Consider the following 13,212-nt stretch of genomic DNA (forward strand, 5'->3'; position numbering starts at 1 on the left):
CGTTTCAGTATATATATATATATTGACATAATATAATAACTAACATATATATTGACATAATAACTAACACATGAGAGTATATATATATATATACTAGCTTGACCGAGTGCCCACAGGCACATATATTATATATATATATATATATATATATATATATATATATATATAATGTTATAGGGTATGGAGAAAAAGGCTGAAAACCCCTAGGTGGGATGGATGGACAGACGGAGAGCAAATCTATAGTTTCCTTGTGGTGAAACCGGTTGGGGACTAATAACTGCACAACTGAACATATGAATGAAATTGACATAATAACTAACACATAATAACTGCACAACTAAATGAATGAATGAAATTGAATTTTATTTATTCTTCGACCCCTTTCAGGGCATGAGAGTAAAGAAAGCAATCATACAAGTGTCACAAGACGAGTGAGGTCTGGATACAGATGACCAGATATAATGCATTTTTAAGGACGACTCGGCATACAGAATTTCTCTATAACAGCAAATAAATTATTAAAACTTGAATAATATGCTCCAAATAAACTTTGCCACATTAACAAGCTGACCTACATTTAATAGCTCATTCATTTTATGCAACGATGGATTTTCACAATAATGACGTTAATACAGCTAACTTACGAGCTTCATTGAACGATGGACAAACGAGAAGACTGAAATTCATCACCAGTAGCATTAGGCGCGCATAATGGGCATAACTGCTGAAAATATCTTTCAAATGGCGACCATGACAAACAGGAACATTATGATTGCCACAGTGAAATTTACACATATTATAACCTCTGAGGACTGGAAAGAGTTGCAGTGAATAAGTTCGAAGTAAAAGTTGTTCTTAAACTAGAACGGCACTCGGTGGAGCGCATCCCTCCGCCAGGCTGAACAGTTTATGTTTTGTATCCCACTGATAGGCCGGATCTGGATTCGGACCTGAACCAAAATCGAATCTGCTTGTTCTTGTCACCTTACCAATTCGTCCACCAAGTTTAGTCATAACTCGTCCATAACTTTTAAAGATATGTTATCTATCGCTTTTCGCCCAATCTCTCAATGGTGAAGAATCGCTTGAAATTAAATAATTCGCACATCCGAATCCATATTCAGATCTTCACCAAAACCAAATGGATTTGTTCTTGTCAGACACCCAACCTCTCCACCAAGTTTCGTCGAAATCTGTCCCCAACTTTTTGAGATATCCTGGTGTATGTCGGTTTTAGCCCTATCTCTCAATGGTGAAGATTCACTTGAAAAGTTCTCCGAGCCGGATCCGAATCCGGATCTTCACCAAAATCGAATCATTTCGTCGTTGTCACATACGCTACATCTCTGCCAAAATTCGTTTGAATCCGTCCACAACTTTTTGTGATATCATGTTCACAAACAGACAGACAGGGGTGAAAACATAACCTCAATCCACCTTCGGTGGCAGAGGTAATAAACTGTAATTTGACTACAGTGGGTTACTGTCGACTTTATCATGCCAAATCTGGTTACCGTTGACTTTATCATGCCAAATCTGGTTACCGTTGACTTTATCATGCCAAATCTGGTTACTGTCGACTTTATCATGCCAAATCTGGTTACCGTTGACTTTATCATGCCAAATCTGGTTACCGTTGACTTTATCATGCCAAATCTGGTTACCGTTGACTTTATCATGCCAAATCTGGTTACCGTTGACTTTATCATGCCAAATCTGGTTACCGTCGACTTTATCATGCCAAATCTGGTTACCGTTGACTTTATCATGACAAATCTGGATACCGTCGACTTTATCATGCCAAATCTGGTTACCGTTGACTTTATCATGACAAATCTGGTTACTGTCGACTTTATCATGCCAAATCTGGTTACCGTTGACTTTATCATGCCAAATCTGGTTACTGTTGACTTTATCATGCCAAATCTGGTTACTGTAGACTTTATCCTGTCAAATCTGGTTACCGTTGACTTTGTCCTGTCAAATCTGGTTACCGTTGACTTTGTCCTGTCAAATCTGGTTACCGTTGACTTTATCATGCCAAATCTGGTTACCGTTGACTTTATCATGCCAAATCTGGTTACCGTTGACTATCATGCCAAATCTGGTTACCGTTGACTTTATCATGCCAAATCTGGTTACCGTTGACTTTATCATGCCAAATCTGGTTACCGTTGACTTTATCATGCCAAATCTGGTTACCGTTGACTTTATCATGCCAAATCTGGTTACCGTTGACTTTATCATGCCAAATCTGGTTACCATCGACTTTATCATGCCAAATCTGGTTACCGTTGACTTTATCATGCCAAATCTGGTTACCGTTGACTTTATCATGCCAAATCTGGTTACCGTTGACTTTGTTCTGTCAAATCTGGTTACCGTTGACTTTATCATGCCAAATCTGGTTACCGTTGACTTTATCATGACAAATCTGGTTACCGTTGACTTTATCATGCCAAATCTGGTTGCCGTTGACTTTATCATGCCAAATCTGGTTACCGTTGACTTTATCATGCCAAATCTGGTTACCGTTGACTTTATCATGACAAATCTGGTTACTGTCGACTTTATCATGCCAAATCTGGTTACCGTTGACGTTATCATGCCAAATCTGGTTACCGTTGACTTTATCATGCCAAATCTGGTTACCGTCGACTTTATCATGCCAAATCTGGTTACCGTCGACTTTATCCTGTCAAATCTGGTTACCGTTGACTTTATCCTGCCAAATCTGGTTACCGTTGACTTTGTCATGCCAAATCTGGTTACTGTCGACTTTATCATGCCAAATCTGGTTACCTTTGACTTTATCATGCCAAATCTGGTTACCGTTGACTTTATCATGCCAAATCTGGTTACCGTTGACTTTATCATGCCAAATCTGGTTACCGTTGACTTTATCATGCCAAATCTGGTTACCGTTGACTTTATCATGCCAAATCTGGTTACCGTTGACTTTATCATGCCAAATCTGGTTACCGTTGACTTTATCATGCCAAATCTGGTTACCGTCGACTTTATCCTGTCAAATCTGGTTACCGTTGACTTTATCCTGCCAAATCTGGTTACCGTTGACTTTGTCATGCCAAATCTGGTTACTGTCGACTTTATCATGCCAAATCTGGTTACCGTTGACTTTATCATGCCAAATCTGGTTACCGTTGACTTTATCATGCCAAATCTGGTTACCGTTGACTTTATCATGCCAAATCTGGTTACCGTTGACTTTATCATGCCAAATCTGGTTACCGTTGACTTTATCATGCCAAATCTGGTTACCGTTGACTTTATCATGCCAAATCTGGTTACCGTTGACTTTATCATGCCAAATTTGGTTACCGTTGACTTTATCATGCCAAATCTGGTTACCGTTGACTTTATCATGCCAAATCTCGTTACCGTTGACTTTATCCTGCCAAATCTGGTTACCGTTGACTTTATCCTGCCATATCTGCACACTCATACAGTCGAAATAATTTTGTGTTTGACGTTAGACGAAGACCTAAACCATTGTTTATCAAAGGTACATAAATCATTCCATATGTTGGAATAACCACAGTGATCAACAATACTTTTCACAGTCGATATCCATTTAGACTCAAACATTTCACTTTGATGAAGAAACACTTTGCTACTCTAAACGTAACAGCAGAAAATTTGTTCTGCTTGCCACTTACAATTCGCAACCAGAAAATTACCGTTCTCTTGTCAATAAAGTGTCGCCAAGGTTGTTAGCCATTAGAGGAGAATCGCGTGATGTTGTGAATAACCATTGGTTGGACGTTTCACTCCAAGGGGATTCCATCTCAAAATATCAACACATTTGCAGCAAAGAGACTGAACGGTGAATACTTTGGTGGTGTCCCTTTAAGCTGGCTATTTCAGCGACGGGTTAAATATCTTCTTCTTTTTTTAACCACTCTGTTTTGGGTTCGATTCCCACGACTGCTCGCTCACTAACTAGCACTTGGCAAGCTTGGATAGTATGCCAAATACCCTTCTCTTGGTGAGTATGCTGCTGTAGTGGACCGAAATTTGTTAGTTTAGGATTTTTCTCTCACTGTGTGCCTCCTATCCCTGTGTACAAAATACTTTATGTGTTGGTGTCATGTTATTACAATGAAAGGAAACTGAATACTTGTGGATCATTATGTACAGAATTGGTGATTGCGATGATTCTGTTGGAAAGCATTTGAATAGATATACCGGTGTTATGGTAATGTAGTGACATACTAATATTATACCATATACACAACGACCAGCTGTGGCTTGTGAAGATACATATGATTCTGGAGATGATTCTCTCCCCTCCCAGATTTCCCCCACTCTGATCCCATTACAGGTCCCCATTAATCCCTTATTCAGAAGGTGAAGAGAGCAAGGCCGTCGCCTTGGAGGAGATGTACTCCCAGGCAAAGCGCACGGATTCGCGAGTGTTCCCCCAGCAGATGACGAAGCGCAGGGTGTACTTGGACCGCAGCTCCGTCGGTGTGATGTGAATCTTCCCCTCTCTGTTCACTGCTTCTAGCAGGTGCCGATTGAGTTCATTGGATCCCTGTTTCCGGGACAAAGCGGGTAAATGTGGAGTAAGTGGTTGTACTTTGTGTTCCTTTCATTCGTCGTTTCAAATAATACCGAAAGATTTGACTGAGAAACGATTGCATCCAAATAGTTTGTGGAAATGAAACGAATTCTCTCAAAATGATCGAACCACAGATGCTTCATCAGCCTCAATATTCGTATTCAACATTGTACGAGGAAAAGAGGACTGAGGAGTAAGAATTAAATTCCTGATGTTAAAATAGGTAGCCTAGGAAAAGGAAGAGCAGACATTAAGTGAGGCGCATGAATGATCTAACTCTGTGCTTTCTAAACCTGGGTGAATGAGGTCAGAATTGTGGTGAATGAGAAAGGTGGGATGAATGGGAGGGCGAATGACTATGCTGCAGGAAATGACTAGTGGGTGAATGTGTTGACTACTCGTAGGGGGAAAAAAGAAAAGAAAAGAGTAAGGTGTATGATGAGGGAAAAGGTAAGCAGATGATAGGGGAAAAAGACACCAAAATGGTCGGGCCTGTCACCCTGCTGTGTGAACCGTGCCATTCTGAAACAATCATGAATGCCTTCGGGTCCTGCCTCGGCTTAGTCAGGCAAGGCTATTTCTTGTTCATGGCAATGTGTTTCTTCTTTATAACAAACGAGCTGAAGTACCCGGTGTTGCCCGAGGAGGGGTGGAGGGAAGGGAGGAGGAGTGCATGAAGAGTGCTTTAACCTCAGCGCTTTCCCAGTTAAATAAGGAAATTGTAATACCCTGTGCCACCACCACTAGGTGGCGCTACATGGTGCAAATTTACATGGATAATTTATGCCTCCCACACCCCCACATGAGGCTGCAGTCATACGGCTTATGGTACCCACTCCCCCCCCCCCCCCCCCCTCACAAAGTTGTATTTTTACCCCCGTTTTTGGAGTTTGTAACTTAAGAGATGTGGCCGTGCACAGAACACATACAAAGAGAAAGACACATACACAGATTTTTGCATTTTATAGGTATAGATTATGCTCAACCCTTCTTGGAGTTGCAGAAAGTTTTCTCTTACTTGTGTACCTTTCAACTGTCAAGACAAACTTTTTCGTCCTTAGTGACATCTTAGTCTACTCCCAAATTACTTGAATGCCAGGGAAGGACTTTATATGAAGGCTTTGCAGCTGGATAGGAGTTGAGGTGTGCCAAGGAAGGACTTTGTACGAAGGCGAATGCCGAATTTCTGGCTCTAACATATTCATTAGGGTGGCACTAAAAACCGAATGTTTCATAATTTTAGGTCTTAGGGTCTGCTTTTGTTTGATCCCATGAGAAAACACTCCTGGTAAATTTTCAGAGTGATCAAATATTTAGAGGTTGCTCATGGCCTCTAAACTTTCTCTACTGGCTTGGTCAACCCAACACGCGCGGTCTAACTCACTCGGCTACCGCGCTCTCTAATAAAAATAATTATAATAATAATAGGGTACGTTTTTGTTTTTGTTTTTCATCTTAACCCATTAAAGCCCACTGGCAACAATAGTTGCCAGTGATTTATGTTCATTATTTTTAAAGTTTATGAATTATTAATGATCAGATTATATTTGTCTATGTTGCAGTTTGTTATGTAATATGTATGGACATAAGTCGCGCGACTCCCCCTCGGTTAAGACTGGGGAAGTCGCGGATAGCCAAAACGAGCTTTAACTCCGACACGACGATCAATGGCGGATTTCCTATACACTCGCGGGAGGAAGATGGAAAGAAGAAGAAGAAGAAGAAGCAGCGAGATTTACCTCACGGTCCACGCGCGTCTTCAACTTGAGGGAAATAATTCAAACCGAACACGGATTTCAAATGGAAAGGGAAAATAATAAAAAGGTTTATTGTGCCCCGTCGCACCGCAGGGCGAAAGGGGGACTATGGTTTTCCCCTCTGTTCGTGTGTCCGTCCGTGCGGGCGTGCATGCGTACGTAAGCGAAGGACCACATTCGAATTTGGTGTGTGGGTGCAACCCACGTCAAAATCCAAGATGGCCGCCACCATTATGTCTGAACCTTGAGATGAATATCTTGAAAAATAAGCGAATGTACCAACTTCTAATTTGGTGTGTGGGTGTATCTCCGCATAAGGAAGAACGCTATTGTAAATTGGGTCACCACGTCAAAATACAAGATGGCCGCCACCATATATATGTCTGAACCTTGTGAGATGAATATCTTGAAAAATAAGCGAAGTACCAACTTATAATTTGGTGTGTGGGTGTATCTCGGCATAAGGAAGAACGCTATTGAAAATTAGGACGCCACGTCAAAATCCAAGATGGCCGGCACCATATATATGTGAACCTTGTGAGCGAAATATCTCGAAAAATAAGCGAAGTACCAACTTCTAATCTGGTGTGTGGGTGTATCTACGCATAAGGGAGAACGCTATTGAAAATTGGGTCGCCACGTCAAAATCCAAGATGGCCGCCTTGCGTCTTCCACTTTGTCAACTCGCATCACTTCACCGATGGGGGACCTAGGCGTAACGCTTGTTTACAAGAACTATTGGGACAAGGAAGCACGACGATAAAGCTAAATGTTCTAAGTTGGGATCCCACACCAGACGCATCAACAAACAAAGGAAAAAAACCACCGTTTAGAGGCCATTTTTCCCCGCAAAGCGGGGGTTGGCCTTTTCGGGGACCGTGGTAGTTGTTGTTTTTTGGTCCCCAACAAACAAAGGAAGATATATCAAAAAGAACCGTTGTGTTTGCGTTTGTGCTGGCTTATCTTTGTGCGTCGGTAATCGTCCGGTCCCAGCACGTCGTCCGAACACAGCTCCAGTTGGCGCGAACCAGGCCCTGACGCGCCCTTGCTCGCTCAGCCCCGATGAAGGCTTCCCGCGCGAGGTGAACGAGGGCGCAGCCGCCTCCCCAACCGTGCCCTTCCTCACGAATACAGCACGGAAACCGCGGCTTCGTTCTTGGGGCTCTGCCGTTTTACGAACACCCCACACGCCGTCTCTCCTCGGTTCGCAACCACAGGTCACGTCCCGCACACCGTCGCTCGCCAACGTCCGACACGAAGTGGGGAGAGTCGATAGCAGAGGAATACGCGAGGGCCAAGCGAGAGAGAGTATCCAACAACGAGACAGGAAGGAGAGGGACATTGATGCTGACAGAGGCAAAATGCGACCGCTCGCTACGGGATCCAGCATGAGAAGGGGAAAATGTCGGCTCACGGTTCGTGGTGTGGCTTCTCTGACGTCACTGACCCTTTTTCGATCAATCCTTCGTGAGGTGGGCGTGGCCTCAGCCTGCCTGAGCAATGAGTGTTGTAATGCCAGCTGGTGATGTGGCTGGCTGTAGCTGCATCGGCGGTGCCCCGAACTGGCTTTCGGTGACTCTTATTGTTCTTATGGCGGAAGGGAAATTTACGTAGTGTGTGTGATAATGGGCCTAACTAATGTATATTAGTGCGTTGCCATAAGGGACACCGGAATGATCACAGAGGTTACAAAACACCGGGGAATCTTATCCTTATGCCCTATAACTACTTATCATGCCCCATTCCTCGTAATGGGGACGAAAATACACCTTAATCTGAACAAACCGCCTAAACAGAACTTATTACAGGTGAGGTTTCCTATCACGACAGATGAAGCACCTACCTATGCAGATCTACCTAAATCTATATATGCCCCTACCCAAAATTCATAACAATAATGCAATTATAATATTATTATATAATTGTATGTAATTATACAATTTTGTATTGTATGCTCACTGCAACAAGCCATGTTGCAGTGAGCAACCCCTAAATATTATACGATTTGCATAAAATTTTACGTGTGTGATTTCTACAATAAATGGAACCACTTTGAATGGTAAGACCATAATTTTCATGAGTTTGAAATTTTACCCCTATTTTCGTGCCACCTTAATGTTCATCTAGGAGAGGGACTATCTTTATTATGTATTCAAAATGGTAGCTTCCTTTTTCTATCCTTTCTTGAAAAATCAAAGTTACAGTGGCCTGCAAAAGTATCCCCCCCCCCCCCCCCCCCCAAGTTTTCACATATTGATTCCACCTGAGCTTATTTCAATATTTCATGATCCTTTTAAATCAAACGTAATATATAGAGTCTTCACTAACTACTCCAAAGTGATAAAGCTAAAAAAAATGCAGATGAAATGTGAATAAGTTAGATTAACAGAGAAAATCAGATTATTCTCAGTTGCATAAGTATTCAAATCCTTTGACTAATTAACCCTAAATCACTTAAGGACAAATTAATTATTGTTTTAAAGGTTAGAAAATAAGTATAACAGGTTTCACTTGTATGTAATCAGTGGTTGAACTTAAAAATTAAGCTCCCCACTTATCCTAGGAGTTGTAAGGTGCAACTCACTTGGTCAACCAACAAGGCAAACATGAAGACCAATAAGCTTTCCAAAGAAGTCAGACATAAAGTGGTGGAGAAGCACCATTCAAGAGAGGGTTATAAGAAGATTTCAAAGTCACTCATTATCCCTTTTAGTATGGTGAAATCCATCATTAAGAAGTGTAAGATGTCTAATATCACCCAGACTCTACCCAGATCAGGTCTCCCATCCAAATTCAGCATCCGAGCGAGCAGGAAACTGGTTCGGGATGTCACTGTAAATCCAACAATGACTGCAAGATCTGCATGGCTCTATGTTCGAGATGAGGGTCAGTGTTCATCAATCAACAATATCCCATTCCTTTCACAAAGCTGGCATCTTTAGACAGGTGACAAGAAAGAACCAATTACTGAAAAAGACGCATCTAAAAGCAAGGATGGAGTTTGCGAAAAAGCGTCAATGATAATGCAGGCATGTGGAGAAACGTTTTGTGGTCAGACGAGACAAAAATTAAACTTTTTGGTCTAAATTCAATGCGTTACGTCTGGCGCAAGCCAAACACTGCACATCACCCAGTCAACACCATCCCTACTGTCAAGCATGGTGGTGGCAGCACCATGTTATGGGGCTGCTTTTCATCAGCAAGGACGAGCAATCTTGACAGGATAGAAGGGACAATGGAAGGTGCAAAGTACAGGAGAATCCTTGATGAAAACCTGCTTGACTCAACCATGAATCGGAACATTGGTAGGAGATTCACATTTCAGCAGGACAATGATCCGTAGTTCAAAACAAAAGCCACACTGGAGTGGCTGAATAAGAAGAAAATAAATGTTATTGAGTGGCTCTGTTAAAGTCCTGACTTGAACCCAATTAAACATTTATGTTGAGACTTGGAAGATTACAGTCCATCGACGATCCCCATCAAACCTGGCAGAACTTGAGCAATTTTCATGTGAGGAATGAGCAAATATTTCACCATCTCACTGTGCAAAGATGGTAGAGATCTACCCAAAAAGACTCATAGCAGTCATTGCTGCAAAAGGTGCTTCCACCAAGTACTGGCCTGAGGGACTGAATACTTTTGCAACCAGTAAATTTTGATTTGTACATGTTTTTTGTAGGTCCAGCATCACAGGCAATTCGCTGATCTCTCTCTTTTCTACCATCTATTCTCCAACATTGTTGCCTCTGCTCTCTCAGTTGTCCAATCCACCACAGCAAATGCAGGATGCATGCGTTCTTCCAGTAAAACTCTCCTAGTTAAACCTCCAAAATCCAGGCTCATTGCATACCTCCACTCCTTTGTTCTTAGCTTCTTCCATCTATGGAACCATCTTCCAGAGGCTGTTCTGCCTTACTCCTCCTTCCAAGACTTCATCAGCCAGTGCACCACCATCTGTCTCAGTGGTTCCTCTCCTCATCCCTTTCCTGTTCGTTCATTCCGTTGATGTTTGTCCCACTGTGAGTTCTACTTTGCACTTCCATAAGCCTCGCTCCTGTAAATAAAAAAAATATCCTTCCATTTGCTGCATAATTGCCCTTCTCTCACTCCCCAAACCTCCCTATACTTTCCTATTTCCCCTTTTAAGTTTTCTTATTTAACCCCCAGCCACCAAGTGTATGTAATAAATGGATGGTCCCAAATCTGTAATTTCACTCCAAGCCCAACCAGCATTCTAGCCAAACACCTTGTCTTTCCGATTGTGATTTCGGTTCCAATAACTGACCTTAAGGGCGAAACAAACGAGTCCGAGTTTGACTTCATTGGTGACCTCAAACCTCTCATCCTTGCGCACAAACTCCTCAAACTCCCGTGCCATGGCAACGTCCTGCAGGAATGGGTTAGATACAAAATAATTATCATTACAGCAATGGTATTCCCACAATCTGTGCAATTTGAATTCTTGCTCAGTGGTTTTATTGTGATTGCTGAATACTTGATTTGATTAATGAATAATTTATAGTTGTACAAGAAGCATGTTTATGCTCTCAGGGTATCCACAAACTATAGACCTAATCGTTTGTGGATTGCTTCGTTTCCATAATCCGTCTGACATCCAAGGCATGCAGATCATCTCCTCCTGACTCAGGTCAGCATTAATGATTTGTTTTTCTACGTTTCTGTTCTGAATACACATGAAAAGGCATGACATACCTTGTACTTGCTCGAAGCACTATATTTTTGTGACCATAATCACAACAAAAGCCTTGTGAGAAAGTGTTACCTATGACGTGGTTCCTTGCCTGTGTCATGGGTAAACATGCATGTTCGTGATGCCACCATTTTGGAAGAAAAAACATGGGAGCGGCTCAAAGATTCATAGAGCGTGACGGACAAAGTGTACTTTGCTGAACAACATGTCAACTTGGGACAAAGGCATTTTCTACAAACTGCCATCCAAGCTGGAATAAACAAACAAATTGAACAAAAGAAAACTTTGTGCTGGGGATCATAATGTTTGAACTCTCGCTCTTCCATGGGCCTTGGCTTTGCAAGAAAAATATGTAAAACCAAATCATGAAACAGCCTGAATAGAAGTGTTGCTCTAAAAATGGTATTAAAATAACACAAGATACTTAATCAGTCTCCAACATTCACATTCAACATTGTACCAGGAAGAGTGGACTGGGGAGCAAGAATTAAAATTCCTGATGATGTTATAATAGGCAGTCTAGGAAAAGGAAGGGCAGACGGTTATAGGGTTTTGCCAAAAAACTGCTTTCAAATCGCAAATTTATTTTGGATTTTATCAAAAACTTTGGACTCTCGTGTAGAATAATGTGCTATGTCTGAGGAATCCCTATGTGTGTATTGTTTATGGTTATAGGACAACTATGTTTGTACATTTCAGGGCTAGCAGGACAGCCTAGGCCCTAGAGGTAAGCGCACTCAACTTAAAGCTGTGTAGCCTGGATTTGAATGGCAACCCAGCTATAAACTCTCATTCTGGTGTTTCGCATTCAGGACGAGGCATCAACGTGTGCGCCATCTATTGGACGGACGTTAAGTTGGGTGTGCAGTGTTTATGGGGGGGGACATTATGGGGTATTATTTTGTAGATCAATGACAAAAAAAATCTCAATTCAACCCAATTTAAATTCAGGTTCTCGCACAACAAAATGTAAAAAAAAGTCAAGGGGTGTGAATACTTTTTGAAGGCACTGTATGTAGTATTAGTTATGTACACCAAATCCACCACCTTCAAATTCCCTGTTTTCTTTCCTGAAAGTCCTTATAGTGTCCATCTTGTTTATCCCGTATACCCCGCCCCAGCCCTCTCTCTTCCACTGATCTCCTGACGTCCCTGCTCCCTACTGTTCTTGTACTTCCCTTCCCTCTCTCGCGCTCTCTCTCTCCCCTCCCCCCCTCTTGTCTTCCACTCCCATTAATATATGGTCTATGTGTTATCTGTACACAAAAAAAAAGGTGAAATGGCACTGGGATTTGTCGATCTGGAGATGGCCTATGACACTGACCCAAGAGAGATGGTAATGGTGACACTGAGATGGATGGGAGTGCCGAAAGCAGAAGTTAGTTTGGTGGAAGGGATGGATGATACGGGAATGAAGGGAAGAGTTTTGTTTGGTTCTGGAATGTTGGAATTGTTCAATCTGAACATCGGTTTGAAGCAGGGAAGTGCTCTCAGCCCACTCCTGTTTATTATGGTGATGGAGCTGGTAAGCAGGAAGGTAAATATGAAAGGTATTCTGGGGAGGATATTGTATGCGGACAATCTTGCTGTTGGGGTGGAGAGTGGGTGTGAGATGCAGGAAGTACTGGGATAGTGGAAGGAGGCATTTGGGAAACGTGGGCTGAAACTGAGCATGGAGAAGACAGGTGATGTGGGATGGGCAGCAGAGAAAATAAATGAATATCAAGTTAGTGGGGAATGAGATCAGACACAGTAATAGGTTTGAGTATCTCGGTGGAACAGTGACCGGGGATGCTAAGTCAGAGGCAGAGGTGCGAAGGAGGATTGAGGTGGGTACGAGTGTGTGGAGGAGGGTGGAGGGTGTAATGGCAGATAGAAAGATTTCAAGGAGATTAAAAGGAAAGGTTCTGATGTCTTGTGTAACGCTGACCTATCTTTACGGGCTGGAGACGGTGGCACTGACAAAGAGACAAAAACAGAGGCTGCAGGTTTGTGAGAACAACTGTGTCAGGCGGGTAAGTGAAGAGTGAAGGAGATTGGTGTGCAGATGGGAGAGTGAAGAGGGAGGATAGAAGGAGAATGGATAAACTGTGGGGGGAGATTGGTGTGCAGATGAGATTGATGGGGAGATTGATGGAAATGCTGCTGAGATGGGG

At 42.3% G+C, this 13,212-nt stretch overlaps 1 protein-coding gene across 6 annotated transcripts in view; it reads right to left on the reverse strand.

Moving 5' to 3' along the window:
* Positions 1-346: 346 nt before the first annotated feature.
* The window catches only part of LOC137432822 (aromatic-L-amino-acid decarboxylase), a 63,141-nt gene continuing 50,275 nt past the window's right edge, over positions 347-13,212 (reverse strand). For all 6 annotated transcript variants that reach the window (XM_078783651.1, XM_078783653.1, XM_078783652.1 and 3 more), the window contains 2 exons: positions 10,631-10,732; positions 347-4,558 (listed from right to left, as the gene is read on the reverse strand). In XM_078783651.1, the coding sequence (XP_078639777.1) occupies positions 4,361-4,558; positions 10,631-10,732 (300 nt within the window). In that variant the 3' untranslated portion in view covers positions 347-4,360. The remainder of the gene's footprint in view (positions 4,559-10,630; positions 10,733-13,212) is intronic.

This window comes from Myxine glutinosa, chromosome 8 (assembly GCF_964187855.1).
Source record: "Myxine glutinosa chromosome 8, kmMyxGlut1.1, whole genome shotgun sequence".
Lineage (NCBI taxonomy): Eukaryota > Metazoa > Chordata > Myxini > Myxiniformes > Myxinidae > Myxine > Myxine glutinosa.